The sequence below is a fragment of the Elgaria multicarinata genome, chromosome 23 (assembly GCF_023053635.1).
Source record: "Elgaria multicarinata webbii isolate HBS135686 ecotype San Diego chromosome 23, rElgMul1.1.pri, whole genome shotgun sequence".
NCBI lineage: Eukaryota > Metazoa > Chordata > Lepidosauria > Squamata > Anguidae > Elgaria > Elgaria multicarinata.
In genome coordinates, this window is record NC_086193.1 from 8,191,869 (window position 1) to 8,213,164 (window position 21,296).

At 47.1% G+C, this 21,296-nt stretch overlaps 1 protein-coding gene across 1 annotated transcript in view; it reads left to right on the forward strand.

The window, feature by feature from the left end:
* Positions 1-20,200, forward strand: part of LOC134413204 (granulocyte colony-stimulating factor receptor-like) — a 42,546-nt gene extending 22,346 nt beyond the window's left edge. The window contains exons 3-12 of the mRNA XM_063147333.1: positions 1,684-1,865; positions 8,482-8,636; positions 10,201-10,381; positions 11,022-11,104; positions 13,825-14,044; positions 14,803-14,988; positions 16,689-16,790; positions 17,246-17,392; positions 19,918-20,064; positions 20,151-20,200. Coding sequence (XP_063003403.1) covers positions 1,684-1,865; positions 8,482-8,636; positions 10,201-10,381; positions 11,022-11,104; positions 13,825-14,044; positions 14,803-14,988; positions 16,689-16,790; positions 17,246-17,392; positions 19,918-20,064; positions 20,151-20,200 — 1,453 coding nt within the window. The remainder of the gene's footprint in view (positions 1-1,683; positions 1,866-8,481; positions 8,637-10,200; positions 10,382-11,021; positions 11,105-13,824; positions 14,045-14,802; positions 14,989-16,688; positions 16,791-17,245; positions 17,393-19,917; positions 20,065-20,150) is intronic.
* Positions 20,201-21,296: the final 1,096 nt, after the last annotated feature.

Here is a 21,296-nt window from a genome sequence, read left to right on the forward strand (position 1 = left end):
GGCTCGGGCAGCCATTCTTGATTTCCTGCATCAAGCACGGGGTCGGAATTGATGAGCTGCAAGGGTCCCGGCATCAATAATTCTGTGAAAAACTGAATGGAAAGGAGCCCATTCGGCTGGGCTTTCATTCACTTTGAAACAAATGCACGTAGACATGAAAGTCACTTGCACTTGTTCTGTGTACAAGTGGGCTCTGGGGTCTTATTTGTCTTTGGCAGTGACAATGGTGTTTATGTCTGCAGTCTCCATTTTGTTTACCCACATGCCTCGGATGTTGCATCATTCTGGGGCATTGTGGAGCACACACACACACGTGTGTGTATCTATCTATCTATATCAGAACGAATGTGAATTGCATGCAGAAGCAACGATATGAGTGTGTTCTTGAAAGACAAGGGCTGTGTCTTGACGGAGGTGTTCCCCCACGTTTGCACTCCTTCCCATTATCCACACAGCAAGGAACGCAAGTGTGGGGGTTTTAGGAAGGAATTGTTGGCGGCTGCTGCAAAGCGTCATTGCACGGGTGCCGGGGTGCTCCTCGTCCCTCTACCCCACCCCACCCCACCCACTGTTTCCCTCCTGCTCCTCCTTCTGGCCAAAAACAAAGGCCGGAATTAGGTGATCCGTTGTTGTTTTCTGATTTTGTGTTAATGTGCAGAGGTGCAGAGGCAGCCCAGCAGCCATTTTGGGCCAGTGTGGCGTAGTGGCTAAGGTGTCGGACTGGGAGTCAGGAGATCCAGGTTCTAGTCCCCACTTGGCCATGGAAACCCACTGGGTGATTTTGGACCAGTCCCAGACGCTCAGCCCATCCTACCTCACAGGGTTGACGTTGTGAGGATAAAATGGAGAGAAGGATTATGCCTGCTGCCTTGTGTTCCTTGGCGGAAAAGAGGCAGGATATAAATGCAATACATACATACATATATACATTTGGCTCCCTGGTCCGCCTCCTCCCCCCCTTCCAGCCTGCCATGTTTGGATCCAGGCTTGGTTTCGTTTCACTTTAAATGCGCTACTCTGCGGACTCACGGAGGTGGCCCAGCGGCCAGTCAGCTTGCTTGGCTGCTCCTCCCCCCTGTCCCGGTAGGACCATGCTTGGGACCCCGGTGGGACCCCGGTGGGTCCTTGGAGGCAGTCCTGTGGGCATTTGGCTCACTGACCTGTCCCGTTCCCCTGTCCCAGCCAGGGGTCGCCATCGGCTGGGGCACGCCTCTGCCGCAGCTCCGAAGCAAGGCGACCAATGGCAGATGCTGCCGTGGCCTCGCTGCAAGAGAAAAAAGCAAGTGCCCGACTTCTTTAAACCGGAGCTTCAGGGCTTTGCCCCTGGATGGCTTCGCCATGGCGGCTGCGTCATGTAGGTGACCAACCGCCACTGTGGATCCACCCCAGGGCAAACCCCCTCGTCAAGACAAGCCCAAGGAGGAATGGAGTTACAAAATGGGGACAAAAATCCTTGTGTCAGCACATGGCATCCTTAGACCCAAGTACACACAACCCCGGCAGGGCCCACCAGCATGCTGATGTCACCCTGGATTCTGGGTATCGAGCAGCTTGGAACCCCCATTTTGAAAAGTCCCCACAACAACCTGGAACAACACTTTGATTGGGGATTATGGGAAATTTTAAAACAACAGCTTCAAGACTTGATTATAGTGGGGCTGCAAGAACTTTCTCCTGTTTCAGAGAAGCCGGGCGCTGCCGGAGGGATTTTGGTGACCAGAGGAGCTGCGTTGCCACGCAGGGTGAGCGCTCGTGTGGTGTCGCTGTGGAGAACCTCTTTGCTTTCTACAAAATCCAGCTCACTGCAGAGAGTCAACAGGCACAGGCGAACTCCTTGGAGAAGTGCGTCCACGGCATGAGCATTGGTAAGCTCAGCAGCAGGTGCGAGAGAGGCTTGGGAAGACTGGGCCTCCTCCAGACCATGAGTGGTGTACTTGCAGGAGTCGGCAGACATCTAGGCTTGTAGGACCTAGCTGTGTGTTTTTCACTTTTACTGAGATCCACTAACCAGAAGCTGGTGGATCATGCATTTAGAACTGAAGGCATCTGAAAGGCCAGGAATGTATTTTGAGTACCCAAACTCAACCGAGCTCTCAGTCCATCCACACAGGAATCCTCTCCTGGTTTTCATCCCAAGCTTTCTTCATTTCAGCAGTATAATTTGGGCCGTGTGTGTCGTTTTGTTGCTGCTATTGATCAACCAAATGAGAGCAGGGGTGGCGTCAAAGGTGGGCATGGCTGGTCTTGTATATGGGGAAAGGCAGCAGCGGCAGCACACCAGATGCCTCCATGCTCAATAGCTGTTTATTATAACTTACAGAAACACAGAGCAACCTTGTGAACTGGTAGAGTCAGAAGGGCCCAGGATTGTCCTGGCCTCTCAGGAAATGATGCCGGCCCAACTGCTCCAACTGACTTCTGCCCCTAAATGAAAGCATTCCCTTCTATTCCTCTCAAGTGGCATGTGAACACTGAGGCCTTCTTGGCTTGCCGGTTAAAAAGGCACTTCTAGGGTGACCATATGGAAAGGAGGACAGGGCTTCTGTATCTTAACAGTTGTAGAGAAAAGAGCATTTCAGCAGGTGACAAAAGAGGGCAGAGCTCCTGCAGTTTTCACTGTTGTGATGAGGAGGGAATTCCACCAGGTGCGGCATGCGTACAAATGACACCTGCTGGAATTCCTTTTTTCTATACAACTGTTAAAGATACAGGAGCCCAGTCCTCCTTTCCATAGGGTCACCCTAGGCAGTACACAAAATAAGCCTTCTGGACCTGCTCCTCTTCTTCTCCATTGCAACCTGCTTGTTCACCTGCCTTTCAGTCTGGCCTGGTCAATGGTGTTGATGAGAAGGGGGGCAGGAGACGCCATGGCCTCCTTGCTCTCTGCCCGTCAAGCAAGCAAGTGAAAGCTATGAGGAGAACAGGGTTTTTTTTTAGTGTGCAGTTGGACACAAAATGTGCAGTTGGGAGGGAAATGTCCAGTTGGAAATCTGATAATGCGCAGCTGAAAAAAAGTGGTGAAAAAAGTAAGGCACCTGTTATGTGTATGTGTTTATTAAGAACTTAATAATAGACAAAGTCAGGGATGGCATGTACCACAAATTATATAAGGATGCAGGTGAAAGAGCCCTCGATGGTGTGACTGATGTTGTTGGGTCCTGTGACAGGGTTGCCTGAATAGACGTGGGGGCAGAGTTGGCCCTTGGGTCTATTGCATGGTCTGGTCCCTCTGTCCTGTGTACTAGGTTGACCATATGTCTGGTTTCCCCCGGACAAGTCCAGAAATGGGGGGTGGGGGTACTGTTGCTGGTTAGCATCCGCTTCAGGTTGGAAGGTGGTCTGTAGGCCAGGACTGCTCTGCCTCCCAAGGCTTGTGAGAGAGAAGCATCTGTGCTGATGATGGGTTGGAGTTCACTGATGATCCCTTGCAGTGGTTTCAATTGGGGGCTGTAGGTGACAACCAGTGGTGTACTTCTCTTGGTCTGTTGTCCTTCCTGGGTATCCGTATGGCCCTGTCAATCTGTCTTTAAGTTTAAGGTGCTACTAGCGTTGGTGATCATCTGTCCAGTCGTGAAAGAGAAATAATATGTTTGGCTTGGGCGGGGCGAGTGGGGGTGTCCGATAGGGCATTTGTGCAGTTGGAAAATTTTCTTTAAAAAAACCCTGGAGGAGGAGCAGCAAAAGCAGCTGGAGGCAATGGTGGTGAGAAAGGAAACCCGCTGAGGGAGGGGGCCTTGCCCATGGACCCTCTGAACACTGGAGCTGGCGTTGATTTGGAGTCAGAAATCCTTTCCAATTTATGGCGAATCAACTTAGAGGTGTACTGGCAGAGCCACACTTAGCTTCTGCTCACCCCTGGTGTAATGGTTGGAGCACCAAATGAGGATGGGTGAAACCAGGATTGGAGTTAGGGGTCAGCATCGTTGGGCAGCTACTGAGACCCAACGCCAACCCCCAGAAGCCCCCTGGCCCTGCTCCTTCCCCACTGTGGCTGCCTGTTCATTTCTCCCCTGTAAGCAATTGAGGGTTTTACCAGAGGAGAAGGTGGAGTTTCATCCCCTACTGCCCTGGCTTTCTTCCTCCAGGCAGCTGTGTGGGTTGTACCCAAAGAGTGGACAGCAAGGGTGACAACAGGTGATGGACCCACTCCAGGAGCAAGTCCTCTAAAGACATCTTGTCTGCAGGCCCTCAGCCCAGACACACCCTCCCTGTCTCTCAGCCTAACCTACCTCACAGGGTTGTTGTGAGGATAAAGCAGCAGTGTGAGGTGAGAACCCAATATGAGTTTATTAGAGACAAGGTATGATTGGATATAAGTATATAATTAATACTAGTTCATTGCTAGTTTCTCCAAATTTATTCTTATTTATTTATTTATTTATTGTGGTTCCTGAATGGCTTAGGTTAGTTTATTACTTATATGGCACTTTTCTGTCAAGACAATAAAAAGCAGGGGGTGTTGTTAAAGTGCAAACGACTATAGAACAAGGTCAGCAGAAAATGAATGACAATACATTCCTTTCTGCAGAATAGTAATGGGAGATGCTAAAACACACTCAAAAGGCTATACTACAGAATGGAACAGAAAAGAAAAGCAACTCCCACACATATTCAAAATATTTAAAAGAAAATTCTAAACAGCCATTCATATATTAAAACCTGAATAGGGTTTTATTTCCTTGTAAAGGAAGTCTATATTAAGCAGATTCATCTGCAACAAGCAGAAATGTTATGCTTAGGTGGCTACGTAGGATGGTGTTTTTGGAGGTGCAGTGCTTTAGGTGACCCTATGGAAAGGAGGACAGGGCTGCTGTATCTTTAACAGTTATGTAGAAAAGAGAATTTCAGCACTAGTCACTTGTATGGGTGCAGCACCTGGTGAAATTCCCTCTTCATCAGAACAGTTAAAGCTGCAGGAACCCTGCCCTCTTTTTTACCTTGTCAAGCTCCTGCAGCTTTAACTGTTGCGATGAAGAGGGAATTTCACCAGGTGCTGCATGCATAACAACGACATGTGCTGAAATTCCCTTTTCTATGCAACTGTTAAAGATACAGGAGCCCTGCCCTCCTTTCCGTATGGTCACCCTAAAGACTTTGCTTGGAAAGCATAATGTGAGGTATAGGGTTTGCTCCTGTTGTGGCCGCTATTAATACTGGATGTGTTTCCATTTTTAAAAAAAGAAGTTTACTGATCACTTGCTTAACCTTTTTTTTTTCTTTTTCTTTTTAAGTATCTCTAGTCGTCTGTTCATGTTTCTAATTCCTAAATGTGTGGGAAGCTGAACTGATGTCAGCACTGTTTAATCTTTTAGGTTTGGAAAGTTCATTTTTTATTCTTGTCATCCTATGCTTTGATTTTGCTGTCATGCTTTATTTATTTATTATCATATTTATATCCTGCCTTTTGTCCTCATTAAGGAGCCCAAGGGGGCATACATAATCCTCCTCCTCTCCACTTTATCCTCACAACAACAACCCTGTGAGGTAGGTTGGGCTGAGAGTCTGCGACTGGCCCAAAGTCACCCTGTGGGTTTCCATGGCCGAGTGGGGACTAGAACCCGGATCTTCTAATTCCTAGTCCAACACTCGAGCCGCTATACTATATTATTGTTTTGATTGGTGGTTGATTTATTGTACTTCTGTTGTATATTTTGTTGTATTCATATGCTGCTCACTGCTTTGGGGCAACCCCCATAATGGTAATAATGATGATTAAAATGGCAAACAGCTGGGAAGGGTGGCTGGCCTCATGCAGTGTCAACGAGAAGGGCAACCGGGCAACTGGCAAGGTCTCCCAGTGGCCACAGGAAGCAGGGGGCAGGCCGGGGCACCATCTCAGAGGACAGCTGGTCACCACAGCCAGGGAGATGAAGTTCTGTTGATCAGGTTTTCCAGACCACAAGGCCAATTTTGAGGAGGATGTGGTGGAAAATTTGGATGCGCCCAGATTTTGTTGGGAGATCCATATTTTGGACATGTGTGCAGTTCTGCCTGTACAGGAAGCGTGCCCCAGCAAAGCTGGCTTTTCCACTGGATTTTGCACAGATCCCAAGAACACACGCACACAGCTCCAAACTGGAGGGTTAGGCCCAAATTTATTGAGGATAAGGGTAGGAAATACAAGATTAGCATTCAACGGATAAAACATGCAGATACAGAATAAGAACCCAGTCTAAGCAAACTAAATAACTAAGTTGCAAACTATACTTCACCCAGCCATGTGGTCATCCAGCTCAGAACAAAAAAACCATTTCAAAAGCATACTCTTTATAGATACTTTCCCCTGCTCCTTCCCCCATCCCTTGCGAAGATCTTTCACACCTTCCCTGAGATGTTAATTTTCGCTCAAGGCCGATCGACCTTGCCCCAAACGGTTCCAGGATGTACCAGAACGCCCACATGCAGCTGGCGCGTATCTGTTCCGCTCCTAAAAATCATAACAATAAAACATTTTAACATTTTAAAACAGCCATTCTTTGTATGATTTAACCCCATCCTTACACTGCCTTCAAGACTTCAGGCCGTGCGGGCTTTTGCATGCCACCTCAGTGGGCCCCCTTCATTTGGAAGACAAGAATTCACCTAGTTTGGCTGTGTTTGATCATAGAATCATAGAATAGCAGAGTTGGAAGGGGCCTACAAGGCCATCCAGTCCAACCCCCTGCTCAATGCACGAATCCACCCTAAAGCATCCCCGACAGATGGTTGTCCAGCTGCCTCTTGAAGGCCTCTAGTGTGGGAGAGCCCACAACCTCCCCAGGTCATTGCTTCCATTGTCGTACTGCTCTAACAGTCAGGAAGTTTTTCCTGACGTCCAGCTAGAACCTCGCTTCTTGTACCTGGAGCCCATGATTCTTTATGGCATGCAGCTAAATCATTCTCCTCCCAGCCTCCATGGCAGCTCCTGGCAGTGAGTGAAGATGGCCTCACTGGGACTTCTGAGCATGCCTGCCTGGTTGCCTGTCAGTCCACCTGCTGATATTTTGGCCCCTTCTTCCAGCCAATGCCCGCATGGTGCTGAAGAGCAAGTGCCCCATGAACAGGGCTTTTCCATGCAAGCAACACTCTGCCGCAAAGATCATCTTCTTGGCTCGCCGCTCCGACCATGTTACTCCGCTTCTGAAATCTCTTCATTGGCTTCCAATTCACTACAGAATCCAATATAAACTTCTCCTGTTAACCTTCAAAGCTTTTCACGGTCTAGCTCCTTCCTATCTCTCCTCTCTCATCTCACACTATTGCCCCGCTCGTGCTCTTCGCTCCTCTGATGCCATGTTTCTCGCCTGCCCAAGGGCCTCTACTTCCCTTGCTCGGCTTCGTCCATTCTCTTCTGCTGCCCCTTACGCCTGGAACGCTCTTCCAGAACATTTGAGAACTACAAGTTCAACCGCAGCTTTTAAAGCTCAACTAAAAACTTTTCTTTTTCCTAAAGCTTTTAAAACTTGATGTTGTGCAGACTTCTACTGTTACTTTCTACTGTTAGTTTTACCCTACCCTGTGCCTGCTTACCCTACCCTGTACCTGTTTGCATTCTCTTCCCCTCATTGTTTTACTATGATTTTATTAGATTGTAAGCCTATGCGGCAGGGTCTTGCTATTTACTGTTTTACTCTGTACAGCACCATGTACACTGATGGTGCTATATAAATAAATAAATAATAATAATAATAATAATAATAATAATAAGAGATGTCATAGATGGTGGGAATTTACTCATTCGCAAGTTTATTTCCGAGACAGAGCCAACATTTAGGAATCACCAAGATTGGAATATCATTGTTACTGAGTACGTTTCCATTGAGATAGATGTTTGGCGGTTTTTCTTTTTAATTAAAGGACTGCTTCTAGAGATATGCATTAGCAGTATGGTTGGCATTCATAGAATCATAGTATAGCAGAGTTGGAAGGGGCCTATGAGGCCATCCAGTCCAACCCATCTTGTGTGAACTGCCCAGAGAGCTTCGGCTATGGGGCGGTATACAAATGCAATGTAATTCCTCTGCTGAGGGAGCTGCGCTGGCTGCCTATTCGCTACTAGGCCAGGTTTATGGTTCTTGTATCAGTATACAAAGCCCTAAACAACTTGGGACCAGGATACCTGAGAGAGCTCCTTTTCTCCTATCAACCTGCCCCATCACTGGGGTCATCTGAGGGCATGCTCCTGGTGGTTCCACATAGACCCATCCTCTGATTGGAGTCCACCAGGGGACTTATTGTCCACCCTGTGAACTTCATGTCCGAACAGAGATTTGAACCCAGGTCACTCTGGCCTTGCTCCAACTGAGCCTTCCCCAATGTGGGGCCCTCCAGATGTTTGAGCGGCAACCCCTATGGCCAGTTATCAGGGATGATGGGAGTTGTAGTCTGCCCTAGGCCACGGCTTTGAGTGGAATAGGTCGCATGGAAGAGACGGCTAGGCTTCTCTTCCCTTCCTTCCCCTTGAGAAATACGTCACCTTATTCTCCCCATTCCACGTCCTAGTGAAACTGAGTTCACCGGTGGTGAACAGTGTCGTGGCAAACCAGAGTCGTTGCTTCCGGCTGGAGTGGCGCTTGCCTGCTGACGAGGTGCTCTCTGCAACGCAGGCCCAGTATGAGATCCAATACCGTGACACAGCAGAGGTGTCCTGGACACAGGTGAGCAGACGGGTGGCATCCCTGCGAGGTGGCTTATTTTGGGAACATCTGTTGAAATGTAGTAAGTGTCGTCCCTGCTGTTGTTTTATATTATGCATTGAAAAAGCACAGTACAGTTTGCGAAATGCTGTATAAGGGAGTCAGATGACATCTGCCTGTGTCATTTACAAAAGCCTGGTGCCCACTAGATGTTTTAGATTTCAATGCCCATTAGCCCCACGAATGCTGAGAATTGTAGTCCAACACACCTGAATGGCAACAGGATGGGAAAGGCAGGATGGACATTTGAAAACATTCACACCTTGCTTGTTCTCTTAGGAGTTCCATGTGGCTCAGAAGAACAATTTATTTATGAATTTGCTAAAAAATACTTTGCAAAAAGCCTTATTCACCATGGTTTAAGGTGTCTCCTGAACACGGCCTGGCTTTCTGGCTTAACCACCATGGTTAAAGCCATGGTTTAAGGTGTCTCCTGAACACGGCCTGGCTTTCTGGCTTAACCACCATGGTTAAAGCCATGGTTTAAGGTGTCTTCTGAACACGGCCTGGCTTTCTGGCTTAACCACCATGGTTAAAGCCATGGTTTAAGGTGTCTTCTGAACACGGCTTGGCTTTCTGGCTTAACCACCATGGTTAAAGCCATGGTTTAAGGTGTCTCCTGAACACGGCCTGGCTTTCTGGCTTAACCACCGTGGTTAAAGCCATGGTTTAAGGTGTCTTCTGAACACGGCTTGGCTTTCTGGCTTAACCACCATGGTTAAAGCCATGGTTTAAGGTGTCTCCTGAACACGGCCTGGCTTTCTGGCTTAACCACCGTGGTTAAAGCCATGGTTTAAGGTGTCTCCTGAACACGGCCTGGCTTTCTGGCTTAACCACCGTGGTTAAAGCCATGGTTTAAGGTGTCTTCTGAACACGGCTTGGCTTTCTGGCTTAACCACCGTGGTTAAAGCCATGGTTTAAGGTGTCTTCTGAACACGGCTTGGCTTTCTGGCTTAACCACCATGGTTAAAGCCATGGTTTAAGGTGTCTCCTGAACACGGCCTGGCTTTCTGGCTTAACCACCGTGGTTAAAGCCATGGTTTAAGGTGTCTTCTGAATACGGCTTGGCTTTCTGGCTTAACCACCATGGTTAAAGCCGTGGTTTAGGATGTCTTCTGAACAAGGCCTGGCTTTCTGGCTTAACCACCATGGTTAAAGCCGTGGTTTAAGGTGTCTTCTGAACACGGCCTGGCTTTCTGGCTTAACCACCATGGTTAAAGCCGTGGTTTAAGGTGTCTTCTGAACACGGCCTGGCTTTCTGGCTTAACCACCGTGGTTAAAGCTGTGGTTTAAGGTGTCTTCTGAACAAGGCCTGGCTTTCTGGCTTAACCACCATGGTTAAAGCCATGGTTTAAGGTGAATAATCTACCTGCTGGTTCCATCATCTCTCTTCCAGGGTGATTCCTCACCTGTTTCACCACAGAAGGAAGAATCTCATTTTAGACAAACTTTCTGTGGCAGCTCTAAGTTTAAAAACAAATAAATGTGAGGGAAAGCTGTAAACTTCCTCTTTCCTCTCACAAAGATGAATTTTACAGCGGCTGAGAACATGCCAACCTTTGCGGATGTCTGTGGAGTGTTCCCCTTCACCAACTACTCCATCCGTGTACGGGCCAAATACCACCATAGTTCTTCCTTCAAAAGCGACGGGGAGCCCTCGTGGAGTGACTGGAGCATGGAGAGATTCGTGAGAACCCTCCCGACAGGTAAGAGAACTCAGCTATGTTTAAAGGAGATGCAAATGGCCAGATTCACTTATCTTGCATGACGCTGGGGCTTACTTCAGGGGAAACTCATTAGTTAGGGTCACAATAAATAGAGACAGTTCAGGGATAGTCATAGAGCTTACAAGATAACGCAACAGATCAGCACCTTGGAGAGCTCTCAGTGAGTCTAGGCTGGCTGGAGTGCCTTCACTTATTAGACACCATGGGAATATGTTGCCTCAGAAAGGAGCTGATGCCTTATGAAGGCAACCAAGCTCTGGTCCTTCTGCAGGCCTTGTCCACTTGAAAGAGCTGGCTGCACTCCTTAAAGGGCTCTTGCCTGATTTTAAAGCCTTAAACTTCTGCAAAGCTGAGGTGACCTGGGACTCATCCTCTGAGGATGGGAGTAAGGCTACATCCTCCAAATGGAAGGGCACAAAAGAGGGTTCCAATGGCTCTTCCCCAGGAATGATAACATGAACTTCAGCCTTGGCCATGTCATCCTTCATCTCCAGGGTTGGAGGTCATGACACAAATGCTCACCGAAATGGGGTTTAAATGTACTTCTATTTTCATAACCTCTTGATAGGTTTGCTTGTATCTCCTTCTTGTGTCTTCATGATGCTTGCTTCTCCTGCAGCTCCATCAAGAGGACCAGCACTTTGGAGGAAATTAGGGACCCCGGGTTCTGATGGGATGAGAGAGGTTGTCCTGATGTGGAAGGTAAGAGGGTAACCAAGCACACCAGTGCCATTGAGGGGAGACATGACAGCACTCTTCAAATACTTAAAAGGTTGTCACACAAAGGAGGGCCAGGATCTCTTCTCCATCCTCCCAGAGTGCAGAACATGGAATAACAGGCTCAAGTGACAGGAAGCCAGATTGCTTCCTGACTGTTAGAGAAGTATGACAATGGAACCAGTGACCTAGGGAGGCAGTGGGCTCTCCTACACTCAAGGCATTCAAGAGGCAGCTGGACAACCATCTGTCAGGGATGCTTTAGGGTGGATTCCTGCATTGAGCAGGGGGTTGGACTCGATGGCCTTAGAGACCCCTTCCAATTCTGCTATTCTATGATTCTATGTTGAATTTCCACCCTGAACTGTAAGAATCGCCACAAGATGGTCTTTTTTCAGGAAGTTGAAGCTGGTATGATGGAAATCTTCTTGCTTGAGGGATTCACACACTTTAGCAAACCATCCACAAGTGTAGCAAACCTGAACGCGTGATTGATAGGGTTTGAATTGGAAGTAAATCCTGCAATCCAGATGTCTGCCGTTTGCTGCTCTACAGAACTCATAAAAAAACAAACCTTCTGTTGCTGGCCTGATCATTTACCCAAGCATAGAGGAAAAGCAACTCACAGATCCCCTGACTGAGGCTGTGGGCTGTTGATTTTCTACCAGCTTCAAAACTGGGAGAAAATCAACTGCTCCCAGCTACAGCAGTGGGCAGACATCTGGATTGCAGCCTGAACTTTGTTTTTTTAGTAGTACCCCAAAGCCTACCAAGCAGAAGCAAGTGCAAAATAGTGGCACCAGGAAGAGACACCCCCTTACAATGAAAGAACAAGGCGTCTTTGAGCACGTGCCCACCCAGGAATCTGTGGTCAGCCCAGTCCCTTCAAACAAAAACACACTCCTTGTTTTTCCTCAAGCTAACTTATTTCAGCAACGTAGCTTTTTATTTTAAAAAAAGTTGTTTAGTTTTTATTTATTTATTTATTTACAATATTTATATACCGCTCCCCATTGAAAATTTCGGAGCGGTGTACAAGATAAAATAAAATAAAAACAGAATAAACCACTTTAAAATAGATTTTAAAAGATGTAAAATGTACAGTAAACCATTAGTTTTTGCCATTTTTAAACAACAGTCAGAAACTCTTGCCAGTCTTCTACAAATTACCCCAAGATCTACAAGCAAGTCCCCATCTTCTGTCTGTCCACCTCTGCTGGACAGAAACACGTTGACTAGAGGTGGAATCCTAGATAATCAGCAAAGAGAAGCTCACTTCAAACAACACATTTCTCAATGGTGGTTTTAAAACTCCAGGGTGGAGTTTTTACACCACTGTTGAGAAATGTGTTGTCTGCTGGGAAATTCCCATGCAATGGTGGAGTTTTTATTTATTTATCACTGCATTTATATCCTGCCTTTTTTCCTCCAAGGAACCCAAGGCGGCGTACATAATCCTCCTCCTCTCCATTTTATCCTCACAACAACAACCCTGTGAGGTGGGTTGGGCTGAGAGTCTGTGACCCGCCCAAAGTCACCCAGTGGGTTTCCATGGCCAAGTGGGGACTCGAACCCGGATCTCCCGACTCCCAGTCCGACACTCTAACCACTACACAACACTGGCTCTTCACCACACAGCATATCCACCCTGTGCATAGGAGTGTTCCTGAACAACTGTTGTGTTGTGTGGTGGGCTCCATGGAGTTTTCCGTTGGTGTTGAGTTGACTTTTCCCACTGCCTATTTATTTATTTATTACATTTTTACTACATTTTTATACCGCCCAATAGCCGCAGCTCTTTACACAGTTCCCTGGCAAGAGTGGCAAAAGGAGCAAGCGCTGCTCTAGGAGAGCTGCTGGGATTGAGTTTGTGTGTGTGTGTGTTTTGCAGCAATGGCTGATGGGATACCATCAGGAGGACTGGGGGAGGAGAGAAGGCAGAGGAACTGTCAATCAAACGTCACATTGCCTTTTACTCAACTCCAGGGTTGAGTTAGAACATGTGGGAAGTACCTCCTAAGTGTAGTTTTCTATAAGATTTCCCACAGTTTTGGAAGTTTGGACAGCATGCATTTCCTGGGAAATACATTATTTGGGTTCCTTATGTCATTCCCCCTCCCTGGAACGTAGCAACACTGATCTTGGTCGAGCGGCAGAGAAGGGGAGGAGCAAAAGGAACAAATCACAGGAAATCACAGAGTTCCGTCAGACGGGGGGAAATCACGGTTCCCTACCGTCGCTTCTCCGCCCCTGCTCCTGTCCCACAATACTGGGAAGAAAGAGGAAGTAAACAAAAACCACGTGGCCCATTCAGGGGCCATTTTTCTCATGCCGCTTTTCCTGCACACAGCAAGAAGTGGGGGCACATTCTGTTCCACCCCAAAAATGTTGGGGTCTATTTTGTCACGGGGAAAAGGCAAGAAGGAGCGGGAGGCGGACGGTGGTGTCTAAAGGACACATGAAAAAGCATGAGTGGGCATGTGCTAAAGCTCTCTTCCATGCTATACAGATCCAAAGGTGAGCTGTGGCCCAAATTCCCACATATTAACTAGCTCACTGCAACACGGCCCCTTTTGAGGAACTTGCAGATGAGGTTGCAACGTTCCCGACAGTTTGGAGGTACAAGGCAGAAATGCAAGGAGTCTTATCTTAGGCCTGATCGGGCCGGTCTTCTTCCTTTCCTCCCCTCCCCCCCCCCCTTTCAGCCCTTGAAGCCAAGAGAAGCAAATGGGGAGATCTTGGCATACAGCCTGCACTCTCAGAGAAAGGGGGAGACGGCTGTCCCGCTGTGCCTCACTCGAGACCTGCGATGCACCCTCCTCCTGCCGGCCGGAGAGCGGCTGACCTTCTCCATTACAGCCAGCAATGCAGTGGGCGAGTCTCCGCCGACCAAGCTCGTGGTCCCACCGGCGGATGGCCAAGAAGGTAAAGCTGCTAGGGGGAGACAGCCTCCACTCGATTTGCAGGTGGGAAAATTTGGGGAGGGGATGTTGGGCTGGTTTTCTTTTCCTGGACGGCAGGACACCCCAGGCATTCAACAGCATAAATTGAGTTTTAATCGACCCCAGATCTATCTTTAGGTCTGGCTGAGAGTTCAAAGTTGTTTTTAAATGGATGCTGTCTTTGTCTGCTGTCTGTCTTTATGTGGAATTTTCGGATGCTTTTCGGATGCTTTTTAGAATGTTTTAAAAATGTATACTATGTTTGAATCAGTATTTTATACTTACTGTTGTTCCCTGCTTCGATCAAAATGGTAGAGGCGGCTAAGAAATATTATTATTGTTGTTGTTGTTGTTTTAAATTTTGTATATCAATTTTTAATGTTTAAATCTTTTGTAAACCACCCAGAGAGCTTCGGCTATGGGGCAGTAGAGAAATGTAATCATCTGTCATCATCACCACCATCGCCTGGAAAACTCAAGTCCTGCCAACAGGATCCCAACTCCCCCTTTCCTTGGGACCTGTGTGAGGTTCTCCTCCCTGTTCCCTTTGGCTCCTCCGTCCCACAACGTTTGCCTCCTTCATCTTCCCCCCCTCTCCCTTTGTCTTTTGCTCCCTCTTTTCACCAGCACGCAAAGTCCTTCCTCTCTCCAGCCCTTCTGTGAGCTTTTCCCCACCCACAAACCCACACAAGCCAAAACTGACCCGCCAGATGCATTCCGTGGCTTCCTTTTCCTTTCTAGCGCCACCCTCTCCGCTGCCGGTCCTTGCATCTCCAGCAGGTGACCACGGCATCCTCTTACAGTGGTCCCTGCCCAGCTTCCCAAGAATGGGCTACATCTTTGAGTGGGGTCGGCTTCCTGGGAATCCAGGTGATGGCAGCTGCTGGCATTATCAGCCAGGGAACATCAACCACGTGGTCATTGCAGGTGAGTGGAGGCTGCGACGGACACAGATCTCATAGGCTTTCAGCTGTTCTTTTCTTTCTGCCTTTACATAAGAACGTAAGAAGAGCCCTGCTGGATCAGACCAAGGGTCCATCTAGTCCAGCACTCTGTTCACGCAGTGGCCAACCAGTAGGGTGACCCTATGAAAAGGAGGACAGGGCTCCTGTATCTTTAATAGTAGGGTGACCCTATGAAAAAGAGGACAGGGCTCCTGTATCTTTAACAGTTGCGTAGAAAAGGGAATTTCAGCAGGTGTCATTTGTCTATGTGGAGACTCTGGTGAAATTCCCTCTTCATCACAACAGTTAAAGCTGCAGGAGCTATACTAGAGTGACCAGATTTAAAAGAGGGCAGCTTTAACTGTTGTGATGAAGAGGGAATTTCACCAGGTTCCCCGTATATACAAATGACACCTACTGAAATTTCCTTTTCAATACAACTGTTAAAGATACAGGAGCCCGGTCCTCCTTTGCATAGGGTCACCCTACCAACCAGCCATCGGCCAAGGATGAACAAGCAGGACCTGGTGCAACAGCACCCTCCCACCCATGTTCCCCAGCAACTGGTGCACACAGGCTTACTGCCTCGAATACTGGAAATAGCACACAACCATCAGGGCTAGTAGCCATGGATAGCCTTCGCCTCCAGGAATTGATCCAACCCCCTTTTAAAGCCAATTTACCAGGGAAAAGGGACGGAGGATGTATTCCTGGACTTCTAGGAACGCGTCCTCCAGCCCCTGCCCCCAGCACCGAACTAGCCTTCTCCTGGGCCGGTGCAATTGGCCGAGAACAAGGCTGAGATCGGCCCTGTGGCAGCTGGGGAACGCGTACTCCAGCCCACCCCCCACCCCCCAGGGCCGATCTATGGCCTAAATTCCCATGTATTAACTAGCTGACTGCAACACGACCCCTTTCCAGTAACTTGCAGACAAGGTTGCAACCTTCCCAACAGTTTGAAGGCACAAGGCAGAAAAGCAAGGAGACACAGCCATTGCCCACTGCGTATGGTTTTGTGGTTTTTAGCTGTATTAACTTGGGTGAATAATAGACAGGATTTTGCTCGGAGACCCTGCCCAACACCACTAAGCTCTGTGGAGGGCTACCAATGCACACAGCAAGACCCCTCTCATTAGAGAAGGATCTCACTCCAAGCCCGGCACAGACAAGGACCAAGGGGCAACAGGTCTCCTATTTCCATCCCATCTTTTGTTGTTTCTACCCTGTGGAAACAAAACTCAGCTTTGCAAGAGCTGAAGTGGCTGCATCAAAGCAAACTGTTCTGCTAGGAGGCCCGCCTCTCCCACCATAAGGGGCTGGGGAAACATGAGCTGCGGGATCAAAGCAGGATTCTTGAGAGATCGCAGCACTTTTTCAGTGTGTGTGTGTGCAAAATTAAGATGAGCTCTGCTAAAACTGAACTGCTAGGTCAGAGGCAGTGGAGGCTGGTGGCTCCGATGAGAGTGGGGCGGTGAATCCACTCCAGGTTTCAGTCAGAACACTAAAGAAGTTATCCAAGGTGCTTCTGGCTGGTTCTGACTGAAACGTGGAGCGGATTCAATGCCCCACTGAACTGGAGCCACCAACTTCCACTGGTCATGTGACAAAGCCAATGCGTCAGCTGAAAAATAGTCTCTCGTCCATGAGTCTCACTGTGAAGGATTTCTGTTTCTTTCCCTGCAGAGGCGATCAAGCCGGGAAACCTCTACAGACTGAAGGTCTTTGCCCTCCTCGATGGCAACGTTTGGGCCGTGGGTTCTGTTAGCGCTTACTCAAAGCAGATTGGTAGGTGGAGCAGAAGGAACCTGGTTCCAAACACACATTGCTGACCTTGTGGCATTCCCTCTATTTCTGATGTACAGGCTGTGAGTGCCAGCCCTTAGGTAGCCAAAACAGTGCAACCCACACACTAGATCAACAGACCCCAAGGGTTGCAGAAGTCCCAAAAATCTGTAGAAAAAATATGGAGGGAGGGAGGGAAAACCCAGAAAACAACCCAATGAGGACAGACCATGCTCAGTAGGCCTGGAATGTAGATTTATTGTTGCTGGGGTGTCCCGGGGATTGATGTAATGGAGTATCGTGGAAAGGACATGGCTGGCTGGAATCCTGAACACACTGCAATGTCTTGTTGTAGATTTCAGTTCTTGATGCTAATCTTTCACTCTTCCTCTTGGATTTTTTTTTTTTTTTTTTTTTTTTTTTGCGGCGGGGTGGGTGGGGGTTGTCCACTTTTTCAGCTCCTCTCCGTGCACCAACTTTATATCCCATCCGAGTCTGGAAATCCCGGGTGGAGTTGCAGTGGGAGAAACTCCCTTTGGAGGAACGAGGCGGAGAGATCCAGAACTACACCATCAGCTACGAGGAAGAGGGAAAGGACCAGAAGAGTAAGGAGGCAGCATGGGCTTATCAGTAGCGCCTGTTTCAGGCTGCAGTTCTGAGAGCAGCAGCTGAAAAGATCACAAAATGTGGGAGTGGGTGAAGGATTCAACTTTCTGAGAATCTCAGATGTATTTATTTAACACAAGTTTCTAGGCCTCAGAGATGAAGTAGCTGAGGTCAGGCAGGCGCCAACTTTGTACTCCTTTCGGTGCCTCCTGAAAACATCATTCTAGGAAGGCTTTCCTTAATGTCATAGATTCATAGAATCATAAAACAGTAGAGTTGGAAGGGGCCTACAAGGCCATCGAGTCCAACCCCCTGCTCAATCCACCCTAAAGCATCCCTGACAGAGGGCTGTCCAGCTGCCTCTTGAAGGCCTCTAGTGTGAGAGAGCCCACGACCTCCCTAGGTCACTGGTTCCATTGTCATACTGCTCTAACAGTCAGGAAGTTTTTCCTGATGTCCAGCCGGAATCTGGCTTCCTGTAACTTCAGCCTGTTATTCCTGGTGTCCAGCCAGGAGTCACTGTATTTGCTTCTTTTAAAATCTGTTTTAAGTGTTTTATTCAGTTTTTATTTTCATTTTATGTTGTACACCGCTCCAAAATTTTCAACGGGGAGTGGTATATAAATATTGTAAATAAATAAATAATATGATTACCAGTTGTTGGGGCAGAGCTTCTGTCTCTTTGCTCCTCCCACAACAAACAATGCCATCTTAAATTATGCGAAATAGTAACAATGGCAGGATTTGTGGCACAGTGGCTAAAGTGTCCGACTGGAAGTCGGGAGATCCGGGTTCTAGTCCCCGCTCGGCCACGGAAACCCACTGGGTGACTTTGTGCCAGTCGCAGACTCTTGGCCCAACCTAACTCACAGGGTTGTTGTTGTGAGGATAACATGGAGAGGAGGAGGATTATGTATGCCGCCTTGGGTTCCTTGGAGGAAAAAAGTCGGGATAGAAATGCAGTAAATAAATAAATAAATAAATTGTCAGGCAAAATAGAATGAATAATTTCCCCTCTGCTGAAATCAAAGAATCTAACTTTTCTTGGGGAAGGGTTTTGGACTGCTTGAGTGCAGAACTGTGTTTTTCTATTATTATTATTATTATTATTATTATTATTATTATTATTATTATTATTATTTAATGTGGAGTGCATTTAGCTCATTTACAATAGCAACCATGATCAAGAGAAAGAACTTTGGTGATATATTTGTAGTTAGCATGGGGAGCTCAATATAATTTTTTTATTATTATTATTATTATTATTGAGTTTTAATCACATGTTTTCAATGTAACTAATGAGTATATAAGCTTTTCCAACTAAAACCACACACATACATTACGTAGGAAATTTAATTACAGTTAATAGGGATCACAGGAGTATCAATATATTAATAACCGTATATTTATCCACAGGGGTTCATCAAGGGTTTCAGACTTAGTTGTAATTATCTAAATTTATCTTTCCATATCTGTCCATGATATGCTGCTGGTTTTCTCTGGGAACCATTATTATTATTATTATTATTATTATTATTATTATTATTATTTCTATACTTCTCAAGAGTTGAAGCTCTCTGGGCAGTTCAGAACAATATCTGTGAGTCTGCAACATATAATAATAATAATAATAATAATAATAATAATAATAATAATAATAATTCTTACCTGCCTCACCACTTGGATCGAGACGGGAAACAACAGCGAATATAAAACACATAAAAGCTGATTAAAAACATTGCATACATGATTAAAACATCCTTAAAACATCCTAAAAACATTCCAAAATTCCATTGGATAGGCCTATCATGTATACAAGCTTCATCCCACGTACCTGTTTCCCTCGAATTATCCCCTACAGCGCTAAGCTGTCGCCGTTGTTGTTGTTGCTACCGGGCGGCTAGATCCTTTGTATACCAGGAAGTGGGTTTAAGGGGGGAAATGTAAAAAAAAATCATAAAAAAATCAACGGATGACCCAATCCGATTCAAATTTGGTATGCTTAAAGCTCTCCTTAATATCTATTACTGTGGCAATTTTGATGTCTTTATCTTTAAAGCTTATGCAGATGTAAGCATTTGTTTAAATTTTCTTCAAATCCTGCTCCTGCGCCCCAGTGGCCGCTCGGAAAACAACAAATGAAACGCTCGAAAACTAGTAGCAAAATATTGCACTTCTTTTAGTTAAGAAGCGCAATTAAAGCAGGATGCCTGGGAGCACTTCACAGTCAAAGCAGATTATAAGATGGAAAACTTCTGAGCCCTATGCATGCAATTCGCAGTGATTGCACAGTGTAACGCTGGTGTGATAAAGCTCTAGGTCACTCTCCAGAGTAACATGAACTGGAAAGGCAAACTTTGGCACCAATTTTTACAGGCAGAGAGGAGAAAGAGGGGCCACGAGGTGGATATGTGCCAACTGCAGTTGCACCGCTGTGGCTCGTCTTCCACTCAGGATGGGCACAGATCCGTTTGCGGTGGTTGCTGCTGCTGCTGCTGGGATAACCTCACTTCTTGTTTTCCAGCGGCGGTGGTGGTACCAGATAGCTCCGTGCATCGCTACCTCATTGAGGGCCTGGCGCCTGGCTCCACGGTGAGGGTGTCCATCACGGTTGCCACCGAGGGGGGGAGCACAGAGGGGCCGGTTCTGTCCATCCGCACCAAGATCTACGGTGAGGAAAAGGCAGGCCTGCCGCTAGGGACATGGTGTCCACCGCCATCTGCTGTGCTTGTGCCTTAAGAGCCTCCTGGTTTGCAGAATCAGCTTTCTACCCAGGCAGCTCATTGGTCCAGGACCGCTGGCTCTGACTGGCCACAGCTCTGGAAGGGATCCTTTCACAGCCCTCTTTGGAGACGCCTAAAAATAAAATAAGATACCAGTCCTCATGGTTCAGCAAAAAGAGCTGATTTAAACATGGAATATAGGAAGCTGTAAACCAGATCATCAGTCCATCTGGTTCAGGATTCTGCACTGGCTGGCAGGGGCTCTTCAGGGTTTCAGGCCGGGGTTTTCCTGAAATGTGCGTGCAGAGTAGGTGACCTGCCATCAAACTACGGCCCTCCCCTGGTGATCATGTTTATTGCCAGGCCATGGTTTCTGTTCCCTAAGCTCTTATTAGAAGGGTGTCTAATTCTGGTCAGTTGGCAATCCTCTTCCATCATGTTAAGGCTTAGGATATATGGATGGGAGGAGGGTGGCGTTTGTTTTTCAAATCCTCTTCAGTTAAACTCTTCTGGTTTGCCTTGATCTCCCAGATTCCTAAACTCTTTCTCTTTTGCTACAGATTACGGTGAAGCTGAATTATTGCTCTTGGTTCTTTGCTTGGGGTTCCCCCTCTTCCTCCTCCTCGCTGCATCGCTGGCCTGTCTCTGCAGGCGTTGGTTGTACGTCGCTAAGTCTTACTTTCTCCAGCCTATCCCACCTCCACCCACCTGATCATTCTCTAGGGCTGACAACTTTTTATTTTTTGAAAAGGAATAAATTCCCCTGGGCCGGGCCAGGTGTGTGGAAGGGGCGGGCACAGGGTGACACAAGAGGCGGGGCAAGGAGGTCAGGGAGGAGCTTGGCAGTTCTGGGGGTGGGCTCAGTAGTATACAAAGCAACCAACCCCGATGCTTTGTTGATTGGGGATCTGAAGCTTCATCGCTTCCACACTTTCCCCATGCCGTTTCTTTATTTCAAAAATTGCTGTGTGGCTTTACACTAACATTTCACCAAAGCCTCCACCACCAAAGCATCATCATCATTATTTATTTCCCATCTTTTTCCCAGTACAGGACTCAAGGCAGTTTACAAGATTAAAACATGCACAACTAAAACATATAAATATAAATTACAAAAGTTAAAATAGAATTAAACCTGCAGTAAAATTAAAAACATGTTATATTTTTAAAAATCTGTAAC